Source organism: Barbus barbus (genome assembly GCF_936440315.1).
Source record: "Barbus barbus genome assembly, chromosome: 5".
NCBI lineage: Eukaryota > Metazoa > Chordata > Actinopteri > Cypriniformes > Cyprinidae > Barbus > Barbus barbus.
The window spans coordinates 1,120,001-1,143,014 of record NC_136733.1 but is presented as its reverse complement, the minus strand read 5'-3'; the positions used below and the strand labels follow the sequence as shown (position 1 = coordinate 1,143,014).

At 38.8% G+C, this 23,014-nt stretch overlaps 2 protein-coding genes across 2 annotated transcripts; both read right to left on the bottom strand.

Annotated features, from left to right (window-relative positions):
• Positions 1-160: 160 nt before the first annotated feature.
• On the bottom strand, positions 161-10,439 carry haus4 (HAUS augmin-like complex, subunit 4). Its single transcript, XM_079417564.1, has 11 exons — positions 10,372-10,439; positions 10,067-10,149; positions 9,813-9,952; positions 9,006-9,134; positions 8,582-8,722; positions 6,324-6,420; positions 6,097-6,242; positions 3,546-3,676; positions 3,400-3,468; positions 1,873-2,650; positions 161-620 (listed from the first exon to the last, which is right to left on the bottom strand). The coding sequence occupies exons 1-10, from the start codon at positions 10,380-10,382 to the stop codon at positions 2,476-2,478; spliced, it is 1,122 nt and encodes a 373-aa protein (XP_079273690.1). The 5' UTR covers positions 10,383-10,439; the 3' UTR covers positions 161-620; positions 1,873-2,475.
• Positions 10,440-13,466: 3,027 nt separating this feature from the next.
• On the bottom strand, positions 13,467-19,307 carry prdm12a (PR domain containing 12a; the record flags this gene model as incomplete). The annotated part of the gene is made up of 5 exons (XM_079417803.1): positions 13,467-13,855; positions 14,457-14,568; positions 15,618-15,773; positions 15,858-16,048; positions 19,127-19,307. The coding sequence occupies 5 exons, from the start codon at positions 19,305-19,307 to the stop codon at positions 13,467-13,469; spliced, it is 1,029 nt and encodes a 342-aa protein (XP_079273929.1).
• Between the last annotated feature and the right edge of the window lie 3,707 nt (positions 19,308-23,014).

Genomic DNA, 23,014 nt, shown 5'->3' with positions numbered 1-23,014 from the left:
CATCCATTTTAATTAAATTATTTTAGAATTGTATATAAATATTTAACTTGCCATTATTTATATAAAAATAAGAATATAAGAATTCATGTTTAATAACGTAATGTAATATATTATTATAAATAATTTTGTACATGATTTATATCATATAAAATTCCTAAATACCATAAAGAAGGCTGTAAAAGGCCACTAAAATTGTTACTTATCAACATACATATTATTTTCATGAACTGTAATAGTGATCATAAAGAAATATAAATATATCGTTGTGTAAATAAAGTCTTAAAAATCAAAAGCAACTTGTTTGAGAAGTGATATTAAAAGTCTTTCTTGAATGTTGTGTATCTACATTTTGTGCTCATCCTCCACGGTGAAAGTGTCTAAACTCATCACAAAACTGAACTCATAATGAAACACAACAGTGTTGAAACAGTTCTGTGCTGCCATATACAGTCCAAACAACAGGCAGGAATGAGGCACAATAACAGGCGAGCTGAGAGAGCGACTGAAGATTCGACAGCAGGACAGAGAGCAGAGATGCTGGGCAGCACGAGACCAGAGGAGAGCAGCGACGGCCGGACAGAAACTCAACACACAAGAGGAGACACGCACCGGTCTCACTGCTGAAGATCAGCTTCAGGAACTCAACGCACAAGAGGAGACACGCACCGGTCTCACTGCTGAAGATCAGCTTCAGGAACTCAACACACAAGAGGAGACACGCACCGGTCTCACTGCTGAAGATCAGCTTCAGGAACTCAACACACAAGAGGAGACACGCACCGGTCTCACTGCTGAAGATCAGCTTCAGGAACTCAACACACAAGAGGAGACACGCACCGGTCTCACTGCTGAAGATCAGCTTCAGGAACTCAACACACAAGAGGAGACACGCACCGGTCTCACTGCTGAAGATCAGCTTCAGGAACTCAACACACAAGAGGAGACACGCACCGGTCTCACTGCTGAAGATCAGCTTCAGGAACTCAACACACAAGAGGAGACACGCACCGGTCTCACTGCTGAAGATCAGCTTCAGGAACTCAACACACAAGAGGAGACACGCACCGGTCTCACTGCTGAAGATCAGCTTCAGGAACTCAACACACAAGAGGAGACACGCACCGGTCTCACTGCTGAAGATCAGCTTCAGGAACTCAACACACAAGAGGAGACACGCACCGCTCTCACTGCTGAAGATCAGCTTCAGGAACTCAACACACAAGAGGAGACACGCACCGCTCTCACTGCTGAAGATCAGCTTCAGGAACTCAACGCACAAGAGGAGACACGCACCGGTCTCACTGCTGAAGATCAGCTTCAGGAACTCAACGCACAAGAGGAGACACGCACCGCTCTCACTGCTGAAGATCAGCTTCAGGAACTCAACGCACAAGAGGAGACACGCACCGCTCTCACTGCTGAAGATCAGCTTCAGGAACTCAACGCACAAGAGGAGACACGCACCGCTCTCACTGCTGAAGATCAGCTTCAGGAACTCAACGCACAAGAGGAGACACACACCGGTCTCACTGCTGAAGATCAGCTTCAGGAACTCAACGCACAAGAGGAGACACACACCGGTCTCACTGCTGAAGATCAGCTTCAGGAACTCAACGCACAAGAGGAGACACGCACCGGTCTCACTGCTGAAGATCAGCTTCAGGAACTCAACACACAAGAGGAGACACGCACCGGTCTCACTGCTGAAGATCAGCTTCAGGAACTCAACACACAAGAGGAGACACGCACCGGTCTCACTGCTGAAGATCAGCTTCAGGAACTCAACACACAAGAGGAGACACGCACCGGTCTCACTGCTGAAGATCAGCTTCAGGAACTCAACACACAAGAGGAGACACACACCGGTCTCACTGCTGAAGATCAGCTTCAGGACAGGACTGGAATAAACCAGAGACACAGCAAACACAAGACAGTAACGCTACACAAACTCTAGAGAAACTACTACTAAAGAAGTAAACTAATAGAGAAAAAATAAAACTATGGCTTGAAATAAACTAAAGGAACTAGTGAAGGGAAAAGACAAAAAGCAAACTACTAAAGCAAGAAAACTACAGTACTACAGCAAACTAAGAAGTGTAGAAAAAGATTAGAAAACTAAAGGAAAAACACTAAACATGCAAAGATACTCTGGAACAGATGCAGATCAAATGTATTGGAATCAATATTTCAGAAAATTCAGACATGTTTTTTAAACAGCAAAGTGCTTTTAAAACAATAATATCCTAAGGTCATTAATAGCTCAGTATAAAAACTAAAAATCTAATCATACTAGATACAGATATCAGTAAAATAGTAGTAGTAATGACAACAACAAGAAAAAAAGTTACATTTGACTTAAATTTATTTTTTAATACAGACTAAACTTGGTCTTGTTGAACTGGTTAATCAGTAAATGAACAATATTAACTGTCATGTTTGTATCATTACAGCACAATGTTGAGCTGATTCTGTCATTCATGTGGAGAACTCCTTCAGAGCCCAAGATTTGGTGCTGATTTCCCATCGTAGTCTTGAATATTCCTCAGCGAGAGCCTCAAACTCCTCGCCGTAGATCTGGAAGGAGGTCAGCTGAGACTCCAGCGTCTGTTTGTCCAGCTCTGAGGATTTCAGCTCCGCTTTCAGCTTCTCCCTGAAAACAATCACAGATGATCACAGTAACTGATGACTCCGGTTTGCACCATCTGAAACACTGTTTGTATGGAGACTTGATAATTGTGCCAATAGGACAATATAACATTCAACAAACATCTTCTCCTTAAAATAACATGCACTGATGAATATTGCAAAATGTATATGAAATTTTGCTGAAATGTATATTAAAGCATATACGATTTCCAAAAATCCTTCCTAACAGACAGTAGCATTGTTTTAATATTATTTATATACTAGTAGTTTGTTTTGAATAAGCATTTGTTTTTATATTTTCAGTTCTCATTTAAATTTTGTTATGTGCTTTGCTTATGCCATTTTTATTATTTAAATTTTTATATCAGTTTCATTTTTTATTTTTTTCCAGCTAGTAATTTTAGTGCTTCAACTTAAACAGCTTCTATTTTAATACATTCTGTTTTAATTTTAACTGTAGTTATAGTAACTTTGTGTTTTGGTAATTTTTAGTAGTTTAGTTTAGGTTATATATATAATTTTTATTAATTTTTTTTCAGTTTTAGTTTCAATGTTTTTATTACATCAAGTTAAACTTAATTAAAATGAGAAACATCGTCTTTGCAACTAGCTGGTTATTTTTTTATTTTATTTCAGTTAATGCTATATATATATTTCAATGTTATTTTTAATATTTAATTGTTTTAATAATGTTCGTTAAAGATAATACCCCTGACAGTACTGCACAGAGGAATGCTGGCTGGCGTTACTCACGTAATTTTCTTATGAGCTGCTATCTTGTCTCTTGTGTACGTGTCCAGCTGAACTTCCAGCATCTCGGCCCTTCAGGAACAAAGTCATCATTATGAATATGCAGATGATCTCAATATCACATTCAAGAGCACAAGCACCGATCGTACCTGATCTTCTGCAAACCAATCTCACATTTGGCCTGGAAGTACTCGATCTTCTTCCGGTCTAGATCTTTCTGAGCCTTGAGCCGGAGATCCAGGACGAGACTCTGAAGGATGTTCATGCACTTCAGCAGCTCCTGACAAACAAACACATCACTATGAGACACTTTTATTGTAAGCTTCTGGAGCATCTGTCTATATAAGCGGGCGTTCTGCCATAGGATACTTAGATTTATTCTCCTTCAGCAACGACGTTGTTCTTCGCTGATCTACAAGACTTGAAGCTTTCTCGCCGTTGAAAATATCCTCGCAGCGGATCAAGCCGAACCAGTGACCCCTGCTCGGCTGATTCGCCGCTTCTCCACCACCTTCAGCGTCGCAGCAGCCGCAGTCCCATCTGATCCCCTGCCGCTCTCCGGTGAGCCTAAATGTGCTCATTTCTAAAGAGGCAAGTTCTAAAAGAGCAAATTGTCTAGCGGCATTGTTGCAAATGTCGCACTGCGAGTATGGCTCGTGCAGGAGTAATGAGTGCAAGCTCACTGAGACGGAATGCTCTCACTAAAAGCACGAGTCTCGCTCTTCTCCGCTCGTGGTACGCCTTCAATGAAGGCAGCCCCGCCCTCCCATTTCTCCTCTCTCAGCAAAGCTCGGAGAGCAAAACAGCGGAGTCAAGGAGCTAGCAACCTGCATGCTCGCGCTCCTCACTGTACTTTGATCCACCAGCGTGTCTTATACGTGAGAATCAGCGCCCCTCATTACATCGAGCGGCTCTATCCTCCTAGGTGGACCAGAGCAGAACACTGTCACCTCTCTATTGCTGACAGCTTCACATTTGTGTGTGTCGCTGAGGCTGCATTCGCTGAGACAGACCGAGTCTGTCACGGATCCCCTTCTTATGAAGGCAGCCCCGCCTCTCCTGTTTTCAATGTTTCTCCCCCTCCCAGTCACCTCAGAGGAAGAAACGGATAAACTCGTGGGTTGAGTGATCAGCCTTGAGTGAGTTAACACCGGCACACACCCTGCACATTTCATTTCAATCTGCCAGTGTGTGAGGACCAGCGCCTCCTCATTAAATCGAGCGGCTTAATCCTTCTGAGCAGTTCAGAACAGAATGCCGTCACCGATAATTCTCGTGGCCTCCTCCAAAATCTGAGCCTCTCGCTCCCTCAGGATGTTTCCAGAAGATGCTTTCATATCATGGTGAACTAAGCCTGCATGGCAGTTCTGGCCCCTTGGAAAGACGCTCAGTGGATGGAACGGGGCGTGGCCCTGGGTATGGTCTGCAGAAGGAAGGTTGTCTCGACAGATGCAGTATGTTGGGCCCTTTAGATCTTCACAACAGAGCTAAGGGGACACCACGTTCTGGTCTGCTCGGACAGCATGACCTTGGTGTCCTACATAAATCGCAAGGGAGGGCTCTCCTTGAGGCCCCTTTTCATTCTAGTAGAACGCCTCTAGAAATTGACAAAGCTCAACTTGCACTTGCTGAGAGCAAGGCATGTGCTGTGCAAATTGAACCGAGGAACAGACATGTTGTCCGAGAGCAACATCCCCTCAGACGAGTGGTCACTCCATCCACAAATGGTTCACAAAATCTGGGAAATCTTTGGCAAGGCAGAGATAAATCTCTTTGCCTAAAAGGATGATTCTCATTGTCCTACTTATTTTTCAAAGGACGGGGACGTGCTGGCCCAGGCTTCTCCTTTACACTTTTCCCCGATCGCCCTGATCCCACAAGTAATCAGGCGAATCAGGGAACAAAGACCCAAAGTTCTGCTTGTGGCCCCGGGTCTGGAGGACCCAACTTTGGTTCCTGGCGATGTCTCAGCTGCTCCCAAGACCATTCCCCTGAGACGGGACCTCCCCTCTCAGGCAAACAGAACTATATGGCATCCCCAGCCCAAGCTATGGACTCTGCACCTGGCTAAGGATTCAGCTGCTCAGATTGAGTTGGGCAGGTCATTCCACCAGGTGGGAACCAGTGTTAATTTTGACAGCAAATTTTGATTTAGTCATAGTCTTTTGATTTCTCCGTTCATGCGACGTGAAAGAGTACTCACGTGCTGTGAGACGTGCTTTCTGTGTGTGTATGCTTCAGTGTCTGTGCACAGAAAACCAGACCGAATTGAGTTCGTCAGATTTATCCATATGCCTGCTCTTCTCTTACTCCCACATATTGACATTTTTAACGTTTTATGCGCCGTACAGCAAGTGTATTTTAGCTTATGTCCCGCCAGTTCATATGTTTGCATCTAACCTAAGAAAAAAATCTGATTTACGATTTAAAAAAAACTAAAGAGACAGACATCAAAATAGCTATGGTAGAATGCCCGCTTCTTCAAAAACTAATTATTTTGTTTCTACACTGTGTTTGTTTTAGGAGTCATAAAAGTGTGATGAATTATGATGAGAGAATTTCTAACATCTGAAAATGAATAATTTGATGTATGCTTTTGTTTCTTCTGTATTTCTACTGACACAGGCCTGCATCACTAACGAATCTTAACTGAGTTTGTCAGGTGACTTGCAAACATTAATGTGGTTTCTCTAGACTCACAGACAGGTACGTGTGTGTTTGTCTCTGCAGTAACGTGGCGTTCTCTCGGTTTTTCTCTGTAAGGTTCTTGGCTCTCTTTTGTTCAACGTCCAGCAGTTCAGGAAGTTTGGAAAGCTTCACACTCCTGAGACCCTCGCTTTCATTTTCTGAGAGAACAGATCAAATTAAAACTCTGAAAATATCCCATCATTAAACAAATCATGGTTCAGCGGTGGCGATGAGTTTACCCCACTCCGGCTGATAGTATGTCAGGATACTGACGGCCTTCTTCTTGAGATGCTGCAGGAGTTCTGCTGGCAACCTCTGCTTCATCTCTACCAGCTCCTGAAGGACAAACAGAGAGATCAGCTTTAAATATCATTCACTGCATCAGAAAACCATTAAAGCACAGTTCTGGCTTCAACACAAGCTGCACTGACCAGTGATGAAATGATCATTACAAAAACAAACAAAAAAACTGGACTGCAGGTAATATTATTTATGTACTAGTTTTTATTAATGTGTCAAATTAGCTTTTACTTTATTTTATTAGTATTTTTTTTATTTTACTAAAAAAGTTTATTTAATTTTTAATTATGCTTAAGGGATTATATCACCTATTAATATTCTTTTAATTTCACACTTTCCAACATGAGGGTTATCATCATTACCGAAAACTAGGGCTGGGCGATTTATTGAATGCGATTGTCATGTGCATCTCGTCAGTAAAGCCAGTTCTGTGATTAGCGGTAAATCTCCATCACCTGCTTTCAAATGGAGCGGCATTTAATACACAGAGCCATAGTTCACTGACAAGCTACACAATATCGCATTCATTATCGAAGGCGATTCATCTGCGATAATGAACGCAATATTGCGTAGCTTGTCAGTGATCTAGCTAATTCAAAAACCAACCCGAATTCTGGAAAAGTTGGGACGTTTTTTAAATTGGAATAAAATGAAAACAAAGACTCTCAAATTACATGAGCCAATATTTTATTCTCAATAGAACATAGATAAATGTTTAAACTGAGAAATTTTACAATTTTATGCACAAAATGAGCTCATTTCAAATTTGAAGCCTTCTACAGGTCTCAAAATAGTTAGGACGGGGGCATGTTTACCATGTTGTAGCACCTCCTCTTCTTTTCAAAACAGTTTAAAGACATCTGGTCACCAAGGTTATGAGTTTCGGTGATAGAATTTGGTCCCATTCTTGCCCGATATTGGTTTCCAGCTGCTGAAGAGTTTGTGGTTGTCTTTAATGTATTTTTCATTTAATGATGCGCCAAATGTTCTCTATAGGTGAAAGATCTGGACTGCAGGCAGGCCAACTCAGCACCAGAACTCATCTACTACGAAGCCATGCTGTTGTAATAGCTGCAGTATGTGGTTTTGCATTGTTCTGCTGAAATACACATCATCTGGAGGAGAGCATATGTTGCTCTAAAAGCTGTATATACCTTTCAGCATTCACAGTGCCTACAGAAACATGAAAGCTGCCCATACCGTATGCACATATGCACCCCCATACCATCAGAGATGCTGGCTTTTGAACTGAATGCCGATAACCCGCTGGAAGATCTCCCTCCTCTTTAGCATGGAGGACATGGCGTCCATAATTTCCAACAAGAATATCAAATTTGGACTTGTCTGACCATAGAACACTTTTCCACTTTAAAAAAGTGTCCATTTTAGTCCATTTCTTGGCTCACAGGACACGATGGTGCTTCAGGACCATGTTCACATATGGCTTCCTTTTTGCATGATAGAGCTTTAGTTGGCATCTGCAGATGGCACGGCGGATTGTATTTACCGACAGGGGTTTCTGGAAGTATTCCTGGGCCCATTTAGAAATGTCAATGACAGAATCATGCCGATGAGTGATGCAGTGTCATCTGAGGGCCCAAAGACCACAGGCAACCAACAAAGGTCTTTGGCCTTGTCCCTTACTCACAGAGATTTCACCAGTTTCTCTGAATCTGTTGATTATGTTATGCACTATAGATGATGAGATTGGCAAAGCCTTTGCAATTTGACATTGAGGAACGTTGTTTTTAAAGTGTTCCACAATCTTTATACGCACTCTTTCACAGATTGTAGAGCCTCTGCCCATACTTACTTCTGAGAGACTCTGCCTCTCTAAGACATCCCTTTTATAGCTAATCATATTACAGACCTGATGCCAATTAACTTGATTAGTTGCTAGATGTTCTATGAGATGAATCTTTTCAAAATTCCTTGCTTTTTCAGCCCTTTGTTGCCCCCGTGCCAACTTTTTTTAGACCCGTAGCAGGCATCAAATTTGAAATGAGCTCATTTAGTGGGTAAGTGTAATATTTCTCAGCTTAAACATTTGTTATGTTCTCTATGTTCTATTGCGAAAAAAAATCGTTGTCCCAACATTTCCAGAATTTGAGTTGTACTTATATAAATTATAGCGGTGTAAATAATCCTCAGAGAGGCAGTGACTTGATGAGCAGCAGTGAAGTGAAGGACGCAGCACCTGTTCAGGAGGCATTTGTCTCTGGACTCTTTCTGCAGTCAGTCCCAGAACGCCGCTGTGATCTTCACTGCTATCAGAGCTGACCTCCATCTGTTTCACACACTGAGCCACCATCAAACACTGCTCCAGCGTGCTGTAGAACTGAAAACAGAGTCACACATGCTGCTTACAGTCTTCTGGAGCATTCACACCATTTACAAACACAACATTACACTCATTTACTGCTGGACCTGTTATGAGAGAGTGAGTCTGTCTCCTCACAACAGGCCTCACTCACTGTCATGAGATTTAAATCTTCTCTCAGTAACTTCTTCAGTCTGTTGTGCTGCTATAATAACTCATGTTTCTGCTGGAATAAGAGCGTGACGTCTGCTCTGTACTCATTCAAACACACAGCAGCAGTCTCTGAGGTTGATGTCAGTACCTTATCCTCCCCTGTCAGAGCGCTGGAGGCTTTACTGAAGCGGTTCTCCTGGACGATTTCTCTCAGAACCCGATGAACGCTCTCCACACGCAGCCAACCCAACCTCTGAGCATGCAGCTCGCGCTCGGCCTGCAGAGTTAAAGAAAGACAAAAGCACACGGCAAAAATACTAAAATAAAAAACTAAATATGATGTATATAAAAAAGCTCATTTAAAACATATACTATAATAGTATACAAATGCTACTAAAATAACACTGCTTCTCATCATTATTCACAATTCCTTCTTCCAGGAGTAATCCACACACACATTTGCACTTATTGTGGTATAAATTCTGCAAATTGTATTTAAATATGACAAAATGTGTTAAACACAGACTACAAAGACTTTGAAGACTATGTTATGTTGGCAGCTGAATGCATTATCAAAATATATTATACTTAATAAATATAAAAAGGAGGCTGTGGATATTTTAGGAAAGATAGGCTTTCATGTTATATTTATATGATATGATATAATTTAAAATAGGCTGTTGTTATGCATAATAATTGAAGACTAAATAGTTCAATAGTGATGAAGGCTTAAAGAAATAATGACTAGCGTCTAAAATATTCACTTTCCCTGATATATTCATGTACTTTTACATTTATGCATACGGCAGATGCTTTTATCCAATGTAAGTTACACTGTATTTAAGGTAAACATTGTGTTTGTTAATGCTTTGAGCAGGGATCGAACCCATGACCCTGGTGTTGCGAGCACACACTCTAGTGTTTGTGGTTCTGTGCATGAGTTTGAGGCTCGGACCTTCTCTCGGTCCCTCCTGAGGTGCTGTGTGAGTCCGGTTCGGTCCACATGCTGCGACAGAGTCGCCAGTAACTTACAGAACTGCGGATTCTGGATCAAATCCTCCTCTGAGATCTGACTCAGAGCAAACCCTGATAAAACTGACACACAGAGACACATTCACCATCATGCAGAAGCAGCCACTGAGGCGGAAATACATCTGTTTTCATAAAAGTACAAAGTTTGAAAGAAAGAAGAGCAAAAGAAGTCCAAACCTTGTTGATGTAAAGAGTCTCCTTTACCGAGAGACGAGACAAACACTGAATCTGTTCTCTGAGACATCGCTGACTTCATAAAGCTGTGACAAAACACGCATTAAATTATATAAATGTGATTGATATTTGATTCAATTTTATCAGAGGAAAGATATTTATATTCATCACAACAACTCAGTAACTTACCCGGATGTTTTACATTTAGTGACCGCTCAATTAATGTCGGAGAGGAATAATTACATAGAAATATTTGTCATTACTGTGGAATTATTAATTATAATGATCAAAGAAAGTCGCGCTGTTACTTTGTTGACATCCTCGCTTCGTTTTTATTTTCCCGCCAGGACAGCTGATGATCCACTGCGCATGCGCGACTCTGATTGGTTCACTGCCTGTAATGACGTCGATTCCGCCATTGATACAATATATCAAATAAAAGTCTCTTGTTATTAATGACGCTCTTACTGAAATGCAGACAGAATGATGAAGCCAGTTTGTGTTTTGCCATTTTTAAATTAAAAGTACGAATGCTTAAGTACATAGACCTATTAAATCTCAATTTAAATGGAATCATGTGGGATTCCATTAAAGTATTCCTTGAGGCAACATTAAGTTTCTAATATATGTTTGATGATATATAATGTAAAGTTTATGAAAATCCATCTTTACCAATGAAGGTGACTTAGATTTTTTGTAGGCAATTATATGGATGAAAATTGATGATAAATGCACTTTTCATTGGAGAAAATATGGTGTCATGTGACGTGCACATGCTGAAAGTGGAAGCAAAATTTGGCTCATGTGACCATTTTTTGCATTTTCATTTAATTAGTATTTGAGTTCTGCTACCCTGAGGTAACATTTATCAATGGGTGTCTCATTTTATTAAAAAAACATAAAACTAGTTTCATGTTTCAAGTATATGTGGGGTCCCTTAGTGCTTATGGGAGGTCCAGGACATACAAGCCCCCCCAGCTCCCCTCAATTTGAACACTTATGAGAAATGTCTTTACCTTCATTAAGAGCTTCATTGCTGGCAAATGATGCATCTTTTTGAGTAGACTGCTGTTAAGTTAGAAACACTGGCGATCGAACTGTCCGAATGAATCAAATTGAATCATGATTCACGAACTGATTCAGACAGTTCTGTCATCACTCAGAAGTGAGAAACATGATAATTTTGCTTCATATTTCCCATACAGTGCAATCAGTCGTTTGTCTTAACTGTTTTATTTACAATAGACAAAAAATACAAACATATACACATCGATTTATGCGATTGCCTGATCCATCAGTTTGCAGATCAACATCTTTCACAAACATTTCAACTTTATACTCAGACCTGAAGAGACAGAAAATGGTTTTGTCTTTGTGCCTTTAAAGCTTTAAATTATTGCTGAGCTGACTCTTTATGCACAATTGCCACTGAATTGCAGTGAAGTCTATTTTATCTTAAAGAGAAACATCAACATACATGATGTTAAAATGTACTCCGTACAAAAGATGTGCTGCAAAAAAATGATTTTATGACTGTTTTTGTCATTTTCCAGTACAGATATCTAAACATTCTTAAGATCAAGAGAAGTGAAATATACAGAGCATCTTGTTTTCTGCAGAATGTATCAGAATGAAGTGAGTTTATGATTAAAATCAGGACAAATATCTGCCAATGGGATCAGAAGAATGAACTTAATTCAAAAGGGAAACAAATCTTAAGGATGTTTAGATACTGAGGATCAATCACCTTTGCAGTGCAATGAAATGTTTGGACACTTGAGTGAATCTGTGATCCTAAAAATGTTTGGATCTAAAATAATTCTTCTTTATGAACCTGAAATGTATTTATTTGAATGCATTGCAGTACAGCGGTGTAATACTGAATGCATCCGCTGTAGTCGACAGTGAAGGAGCTGTTTAAAAGCATTTCATGAATCTTTTAAAAAGCAGCAGCTCAAATAGAAGAGTTTTCATTTGTGTTTGACTTCATCTCATCACATTCAGACTTGAATCATCTTAAATCAAAGCAGAGAAAACTTACAGCATTTATTCTTGCATGCACTGCAGAAAATGAATATCTTAAGTATTTTTGTCTTGCTTTGCAGTACAAATATCTAAACATCCTTTTTTTTGTTTTCTGAACAAAGAGAAGTGATTTATGATTAAAACAAGAACAAAACGTGTTTTCCTTTTGGCAGAGATTCATGCTATTCTTAAACATAAATTCACCTCATTTTGATCAGATCAACTTGAGATATAGTCACCACTGATAAACTGTTACTAAATATAACGTAGAAACTTTCATTTTCTGTAAAGCTGCTTTGCAACGATTTGCAACGTGAAAAGCGCTATACAAATAAACTTGAATATTTGATTTGTGATCCAGTGATCATTCATTCACTCTCACAAAACATCTTCATCATCATCATCATCCTCCAGTCTGTGGTTTCTCTCACAGTTCCTGCTTCTTAAGTAAGTAGTAATCTTGATTTATGAATCTTCAGACGTTTGCGTTGGAAAACAAGACAAAAATACTGAGGAAGAACATCACTTTTTGCAGTGTTATCAGAATGTACAGTTAGTTTTTTGGAAAATTATTTGAAAAGTATTGGGGATCTATTTTCAAATGTTAAAGCATTGCTAATACAAGACATAACCCTGGAGCACAAAACCAGTCATATAGCACAGGTATATTTGTAGCAATTGTATGGGTCAAAATTATAGATTTTGCTTGTATGCCAAAAATCATTAGGATTTTAAATAAAGATCATGTTTCATGAAGATATTTTGTAAATTTCCTATAAAAAAAATAGATCAAAACTTCATTTCTGATTAGTAATATGCATTGCTAAGAACTTCATTTGAACAACTTTAAAGGTGATTTTCTCAATATTTAGATTTTTTTGCACCCTCAGATTCCAGATTTTCAAATAGTTGTATCTCAGCCAAATATTGTCCTAACAAACCATACATCAATGGAAAGCAGATGATGATGTATAAATCTCAATTTCATAAAATGGACTGTATGATTGGTTTAGTGCTCCAGGGTCACAGATTGGCCCTTGGGCTTAGGTTAAGCCAGATTTAGGCCACAGCTCAATTAGGGCATGTAAGTAGCTTTTTTAAATATGCCTTCGATAAAAACAATGGATCTGTCAGTGCAAGTTTCTCTCAGTTGAAACAGCCCAGACATGCATTTTAGTCTGGGACTAGACTTAAGCCTTCATTGAATTTTCCTGCAGATACCCTGTGTGTTTTGTGCCATGTTTGATTAGTGATCTGCATCCAGTGATCTTTCATTCACTCATCTTCATCATCCTCATCCTCCTCCTCCAGCGTGTGGTGTCTCTCGCAGTTATTGCTGATTAAAGTGCCTGTTCCTGGACTCGGTCCGTCTGCGCTCTCAGAGCACCATGGCGGGGACGTGGCGCAGCAGTGCAGGATGGGGAGCGGGCGGAGCCTCCGGGTTCGATCCGGCGGGTCTGTGTCGCGCACTCTTCTGATGCGCGCGCAGGCCGGCCAGCTGCGAGTATGCGCTCTGGCAGACGGTGCACTTGTAAGGGCGCTCGCCGGTGTGCAGACGCACGTGGTTGCGCAGCGTAGAAGACTGGCTGAAGCGGCGGCTGCAGAAGCGGCACACGAAGGGCTTGTCCAGCGTGTGGATGCGCATGTGCGAGCGCAAGTTGCTCCTGGAGTTGAAGCCGCGGTGGCAGATGACGCAGCGCATGCGGCACGAGGAGGAAGAGGAGGACAGCGAGGAAGACGCGGCGTCGCATGTGTGAGAGTCGTCTGCTGTGGAGGACAGGGGAAACGTCTCAGACACTGGAGAATCTACATTTGCATGTTAACTTGAAGCAGTTTAGCAGTAAAAATAAAATAAATAAAAGGATGCACTTAACTGACAGAAAATGGTTTGTTTCAAAGAGCAGAGCAAATATTAGGTTAAAATATTATATCTGTTTTATTTTACATGTATATGCACAAAAAATAAATGAAAATGAATAAAATCTAAAAAAAAAATTAATGGAAAAAATAAAACCATAAAAAGCCATCAAAATGAATAAAATCTTGAAAAGTCATGGAAAATAATATGTATTATTTTTATATTAGATAATATTTCATACAGTACATGCAGTTTGTGCTTTTTATGGGACATGAATTATGAAGCATGACATGAAAGCACCCAAAATAACATCTGAACAGATATAGTTCTTAAAACACTATGGCATGTCAAAAGCACCACTAGAGGGCACACGTGCTCGTGTCTCTCACAGATGAGCATCTGCTCCACATTCCTTCCTGGAGCTCTTAACCTCAGACTAATTAAGCAATAAAGCTAAGAGGGCCTAATGAGTTTGATTGCTCTCAGCTCAAGCCGCAGGTGAACACATACCGCTCCTCTTCTTCTGCTGCTCCTCCTCAGGCCCCGGAACGCCAGGAATTCCCAGGAAAGTGTTGTGGGAATTCCCATACCAGACCAGCAGCTCCTGCTCCGGAGGAATAGCCTGCAAATACAAACACTCAGTGTTCACTTAAACATGACATCTGACATTTACTGTCTTTTGAATAGAGAATATATATTTTGAAAAAAATGTTTTCTGAGAACGATTTGTTAAAATTCACATTAAGTTATTATTTCTGAATGTTCTCCAAACATTAAAAACATCCAGATTTTAATTTTTCTTGTTATTTTTATATATATTTAAAAAAAAAATTCTTGATTGTTTGAACTTTAGAGAAAACATTAAAGAAATGTTGCATTTAATCATTTTGCAAACATTGATACATTACTTTTTAATGTTCTCTGAATCAGAGAACATCAACATCAACCCTAATCATAACTACCAAAAATTCATTCATTGTCAGGATTTTAAGCCTTTAAATGTCAGTTTGATTATAATGTCACAAAAGGTATTTCATTGTATCAAATGAAAAAGATGAAAGGGTGAAATTTTTAAATTCCAATGAAGATTAACATTTCTGGCCAATTTTATGCTTTTTGCATTAACAGCTGAAACAAAACAAAATGGGGGGGGGGGGGGGGGGGGGCAATTTAGTACTCACAATTTTATGCATTTGGGAAAAAATACATAAAATAGTTTACATAAAACCCTGTTTTAACATAATTTGTGATCTGAGTCAGGGTTATTATTGTTAACAAGAAACTAGCCACACACACACACACACACACACACACAGCTATTTTATTGTACCTAGAGTGAAATAGATTTATGAAAAGGAATATTAAAATTCCAATAAAAATAAACATTTGTCTAATTTTATTGTATATGCATTAACACAGCCAAACTTATTATAAAATAAAACAAGAAAGAAAGAAAGAAAAACACAAAACAAAGGCTGTTTTGTGACAATAATTCTTAATAATTTTAGGCAGTTGTCTTGTTTTTAAATACTAAAATATGGTTTATTTCCATATGAAGATTTTAAATCCCATAAATGTCCACGTGGACCTCTCTCTCTGTGTACAGTATATGGATGATGAGCACTGTATGAGTTTCACTCATTATGTGAGTTTGTGAAGAAGGTGTTTGACCTCCAGGGTTTTGTAGAAGATGCTGCTGCCGATCTGAACCACCTCCAGGTTTTGTTCCTGCTCGTTCCGAGCACATTTAATGTAGGTCATCCAGCTGCGCTGGTCCTCCTGACTGGCATCGATGAAGCAGCGCACTGTGCCGTCCTGGTTAAACACCTGAACACACACACATCTCTTCATTAAACCACTTCATCTGAACCAGTCCCATGCATAATAATGAGCCCACACACACACACACACCTCCCACATGAGGTTATTGTTCTTCTGCAGGTCCACGTGCTCGGGGGACACGACCCTCCCAGAGAAAGGGCCCATCTCGGTGCCAGCTTTGATCCAGGTCTTGGAGAAAATCCCCAGCCCTTCTCCAGGGACTGAACTCTGGGCGATGATGACCTCGCTGGGCAGAACCAGACTAGACAGCTTCTGCACCTCTGCAGGAGACCATCCATATCAATAAGCATCATCTGAGATATTCAGTGCTCTTAAAAATAAAGCTTCTTTACATCTTTACAATAACTCTTATCATCCAGCAATCTTTCCATTGCACAAAAGGTTCTGTAGATTATTAAAATGTATGCATGATCTGAAAGCTGAATAAATAATCTCTCCATTGATGTATGGTTTGTTATGATAGGACACTATTTGGCTGAGATACAACTATTAGAAAATCTGGAATCTGAGGGAGCAAAAAAATCTCCTTTAAAGTTGTTCAAATGAAGTTCTTAGCAATGCATATTACTAATCAAAAATTAAGTTGATATATTTACGGTAGGAAATTTACAAAAGATATAATTTTGATGTTATATTTTGGCTATTGCTACAAATCTTCCCGTGCTGCTCCAGCCTCACAAATGCTCTTCAAGAACAAAATGGTTTGTAAAACTGTATTTAAGGTGTGCTTGTTACACATTACATGTACTTACTATTATAATAACAATAAACTATGCATAATTACATGCAAGTAACTCTAAACCAAACCTGAATGCTAACCCTAACCATACATGTAGTTAATTAATATTAATTAGTACTTAAATGTATAATTACACTGTAACAAGGACAGCTTGTGTAGGTGTATTAAATTAAGAGTAAACCTTAATCTTTAAGTGCATTAATAATATACAAAATTAAAGATTAAATATGTAATATAATCTGTGGCCTAAATAACAATCACAGGTTATTTTTGACTCGATCAGTATTTTAATGCTGTAATGATTGTTAAATATTAAATATACACATCGAACAATAACATAAGAAGCAAGAGACAAAGCATAGACCTGCAAAAACATAAATGAATCTTTTAAATCGGAATTTTAATCATGTGTAACGAATTAATATTAATCATGAATATAAATCGCTTTGCTTGTTTTAATTAAAACATCTGTGATCTATTATATGCTGCTGTTAATTTAACATTTAATCTGCTCTTTTTAAATAATTTCTAAGAACAAAGTAGCGTTTATAAACAGTTTGGATGATTTAATTCGTTTATCCGTCAAACAGACTTTGACAGACGCGTCCAAACGAACGAATGAAAGCAATCCCTTCATTATTATTTTAATCACGGAATATGACCTGTATTTAACCGGATTAAGCGCGTTAAATGTTGGGGAGGGACCCAGTAAAAGCGCATTTAAGTCAAAATCACAGAATCGCGCATAAAACACAAACAGATTCGTTCCGCTGGAGCTGACAGCGACTCATTCCTCTTTCATTATCCTTCAGCGATACATGTGAGAGAATGAAGCCACGGCTTGTTTAAAAACACGCAGGAATCTCGCAAACAAAAGATGGAAAGCGATTATCTGCTTGAATGAGACAGAAAGAGCCGTTCACGCTGCGTTACTGGAGAGATCCGGCACAGCTTTCCTCAGGTCAAGCACAGAGTTAACCAAATGAATTTAAAGCCGCTTCATTCAGTCATCAGCGCCTTCAGCGCCTTCAATGAGAGAAAGAAGCGAGAGCGAACCTGGAGACCAGACACATCCTGCTCAACCAGCCTCAATCACTGCAGGCGTTTCACAAATAATCCAATAACAACCAACACTTCTCAAACTAACTAGACCAAACCAACACTTCTCAAACTAACTAAACCAAACCAACGCTTCTCAAACTAACTAAACCAGACTAACGCTTCTCAAACTAACTAAACCAAACCAACGCTTCTCAAACTAACTAAACCAGCACTTCTCAAACTAACTAAACCAGACTAACACTTCTCAAACTAACTAAACCAAACCAACGCTTCTCAAACTAACTAAACCAGACTAACACTTCTCAAACTAACTAAACCAGACTAACACTTCTCAAACTAACTAAACCAAACCAGCACTTCTCAAACTAACTAAACCAGACTAACACTTCTCAAACTAACTAAACCAGACTAACGCTTCTCAAACTAACTAAACCAGACTAACGCTTCTCAAACTAACTAAACCAGACTAACGCTTCTCAAACCAAACTAACACTTCTCAAACTAACTAAACCAGACTAACGCTTCTCAAACTAACTAAACCAGACTAACACTTCTCAAACTAACTAAACCAGACTAACGCTTCTCAAACTAACTAAACCAGCACTTCTCAAACTAACTAAACCAGACTAACACTTCTCAAACTAACTAAACCAGCACTTCTCAAACTAACTAAACCAGACTAACACTTCTCAAACTAACTAAACCAGACTAACACTTCTCAAACTAACTAAACCAGACTAACACTTCTCAAACTAACTAAACCAGACTAACACTTCTCAAACTAACTAAACCAGCACTTCTCAAACTAACTAAACCAGACTAACACTTCTCAAACTAACTAAACCAGCACTTCTCAAACTAACTAACCCAAACACAGAAACACAGAACACTGCCAACAGCACATTTACTACAAACTCTTTCTCAAGAACTTTTATTCGGACGATTTTACAATAATAAAACAAATGATCTGACTTTTAAAAACGCTGTTTCCTTCTCTGCAGTTGAAATTCAACAATAATATAATTCTAATATCATGAAAACATATTTAAAAAAAATTTTTGTTTGTGATTTTAGCCACACACGATCCTAAACTACAAATCAACACTTGCTTTAAATGTATCGATATTGTATCATTGATCATTTCATCTTTGTCAGGTTGAAACTTTAAAAACACGATGTTTTATGAATAAGTTGATTTCGTATAATCGAATTCAGGTAAACTGGGACACTTTTAGCCATTAAGATGACTTGATTAAACAAATGTCCCACTTATCCTGAATTCATACTCTTCTTCAACCAGTTCACTTACGAAAATTAACCATGGTTTTATTAAAGTTACCATGTTTTTTATGTGTTGATTACCATTTTTATAACCACAGTTTTCCCACAAATGCATGGTTAGTGCAGCTAAAGCACAGTTAATTTGTGTTTGCATGGCTGAACTCTATGGTTTGTGTTTGCATGGCTGAACTCTATGGTTTGTGGTTGTGTTGGTAGTGAAAGCACGGCAGGTTGTCGGTGGATACGGTGCGGTTACCTCCGGTGAAGGACTGCGCCAGAGCCTCGGCGGTGAAGGCGGTTCTCTGCTGCTCCTCGCTCGGGGTTTCTCCCAGCACGTTCCTCCATCGACCGTACAGAAAACTGTGCAGGATATCAGAGGTGATGATCTCACACAGCTGAGACCTGAACCTGGACTTCAGCGCCAGAACCGAACCCATGAGTGCTGTGGCGCAGGGTCTGAGTGCGACTGATGCGGGATGAACGGATCGGCTCCACTTATAGAGCCTGTGTGGCTCTGAGCCTCTAATTAGTTATTAATGACCCCTGGACCCACCTACACACACACACACACACACACACACACACACACACACAGCTCTTTATGCAGGAGCCCCGCCACTCCTTCAAGACACACACCCAATGAGAAACTCTGTCTCTGTGAGGAGAGAGAGAGAGACAGATATGAGAGAGAGACACAGACTGAGAGATAATCTGGCATAAGTGGCTCAACACCTGTACAGAGGCTATTAACATCACAGCCTGCAATTATCCTCACATTTAACCAGCTGTTATTAACCTCAACACAGTCTCTCATGACATACAATTATTCTGCATTTCACTCACTTTCTCTTGCTGCAGTTTTTTGTCTCAATATGTAATTATTTACGACAAAACTTGTTTAAATTTACAGTGAGCAATGAGTTAAATGTGCTTAACAAATTATTATGATCTTTTGTGTTTGGCTTAGCATTATGATAGAATCATTATTATACTTTACGTTCTTTAATACTTTAAATTGTTTTATAGCTTTATTTGTAGTTTTTCATTTAAATGGTAAGTTTTGAAATTTTGTTGTATGTATTTGTCATTTTTATTGAATTTTCTTTATTTTTAAAATGTGTGTAGGTAGTATTTATAAAGTTTTAGCTTTTAGTTTTGGATCTGTTTTTAGTTGTTTTAATACTACAATTAATTATTCTCCTCATCTGTAAGTCGCTTTGGATAAAAGCGACTTACTGCTAAATGACTAAATAATAATAATTATATTGCATATACATTTTGACTATATATACAGTGTCATTATGTTATACATATAGCCTATGCATTTAAAGAAATAATCTAAGAATATTTAAGAATAAGTGTAATGCAATTTTATGCATGTGCATTATTTATACAGTATATAATGAAATTTATCCAGTTTCAGTATTTATACAGTATTTATAGGCATTATTTATACTGTTTTTATATTCTTCATATTTTGATGCATATGCGTTAATTATACAGTATATTGTACAGTATATTTTATATCATTTATATTATATAATAAAATGTATATTTTAATTTTATATGCAGTGTCTAGTTATACACTATACAAAATATAAAATTACTATATTAGATTATATATATATATATATATACAGTATATAATATGAAATGTGTCATTACATGCATAATTTATACATTTGTGATGTATACACACACACACACACACACACACACATATATATATATATATATGCTTTATGCTCTATCCATAAATGTTTAGGTTTTTTATATTTCAATGTATGCATTGTTTATACAATATATTTATCAAATAATAATCTAAAAATATATAATAACATTTTATGCATAACATACAATACATACATTTCTATAACTAGGCAATAATGTGAATGTTCCATAGCCTTTCTGTGGGCACAACTCGAAGGTTTGTGTCTCTATTATCGTCTCACATTGTAAATTTGTGACACAGGCTATTATGCAGTGAGTATTTTTCTCTTGAGCTCATTTTGCACATTATTCTTTTGACTGGAAGCAGATTAATAATTATTGGTGCTCATATGAAGCCCAGCATTCAGTTGCACTCCAGCTTTGTGAGCTTTTTCTTCTCCGGATTGTGGAGTGTTTGAAACTTGCATTTTCCCACTTTCCTCCAGCAGGAGAACATCTTTATTCCATTCTCATCCCGCAGGTTCCCTTTCATTCGATGCAAATCAATGTGTCATGCTGTTCTGAGGAGGATTTGACGTCCATGAGCCACAGTACACTGGAGATCATCAGAGGAACAGAGATCATTCATTCAACATTCATCAGGGTTTGAGAAAACACATTCAACAGCTGCATTTCAGCAAGTTTACATTGTCACTAAATGAAGGATTTAGTCAGAGAAATTAGTCAAATTCATAGTCAAATTAAATGAATTGTATTTCTTTCACATGGCATTGCTTATAAAGCTTCATATAACATTACATACAAACTCAGATAGATCAGACACCAAGACTATTAACACTAACACATATTCAAGCCATTAACAAACATAACTCAGATGTGAATGTCATGCCATATTATTCTATTTAAATAAACTAAAGATCTAATAAGAATCACTTAAGTGTGTATAAAGCATCACAAACAGATGTGAAATGCAAATATTTAATAAAATCCCTGAATAAATCAACCTGTCATGCTCACAGGCTCCTGAATCTGATCGTCTTTGCAATAATAATATTCCACCACCAGTAGGTAAAATCAGTCTTAAATCATTCATCCTCCCAGATTTGTAAACTATTACTTTTCATACATTGAAACACGTTTAGATATCAGACACATTACCACCTACTTACAATTACATGTACCACTAACAGCCATAGAGGAAATTCACTGACAAAACAAACATGCAACATAATGGAGACAAACCATACACACTCTCTCTCTTCTCTAAAACACACACACACACACACACACTCTCTCTCTTCTCTAAAACACACACACACACACACACACACACACTCACTCTTCTCTAAAACACACACACACACACTCACTCTTCTCTAAAACACACACACACACACACACACACACTCTCTCTCTTCTCTAAAACACACACACACACACACTCTCTCTCTTCTCTAAAACACACACACACACACACACTCTCTCTCTTCTCTAAAACACACACACACACACACACACTCTCTCTCTCTTCTCTTAAACACACACACACACACACACACACTCTCTCTCTCTTCTCTAAAACACACACACACACACTCTCTCTTCTCTAAAACACACACACACACACACACACACACACACACACACACACACTCTCTCTCTTCTCTAAAACACACACACACACACTTCTCTAAAACACACACACACACACTCTCTCTCTTCTCTAAAACACACACACACACACGCACTCTCTCTCTCTTCTCTAAAACATACACACACACACACACTCTCTCTCTCTTCTCTAAAACACACACACACTCTCTCTCTCTTCTCTAACAGACACACACACACACTCTCTCTCTTCTCTAAAACACACACACACACTCTCTCTCTTCTCTAAAACACACACACACACACACACACACACTCTCTCTCTTCTCTAAAACACACACACACTCACTCTCTCTCTTTTCTCTAAAACACACACACTCTCTCTTCTCTAAAACACACACACTCTCTCTCTTCTCTAAAACACACACACACACACTCTCTTCTCTAACAGACAGACACACACTCTCTCTCTCTTCTCTAAAACACACACACACACACACTCTCTCTCTTCTCTAACAGACAGAAACACACAAACACACTCTCTCTTCTCTAAAACACACACACACACACACACACACACACACACACACACACACACACACTCTCTCTTCTCTGATAGACACACACACACTCTCTCTCTCTCCTCTAACAGACACACACACACACTCTCTCTCTCTCTCTCTCCTCTAACAGACACACACACACACACACTCTCTCGCTTCTCTAACAGACACACACTCTCTCTCTTCTCTAAAACACACACACACACACACACTCTCTTCTCTAAAACACACACACACACACACACTCTCTCTCTTCTCTAAAACACACACACACACACACACACACACACACACACACA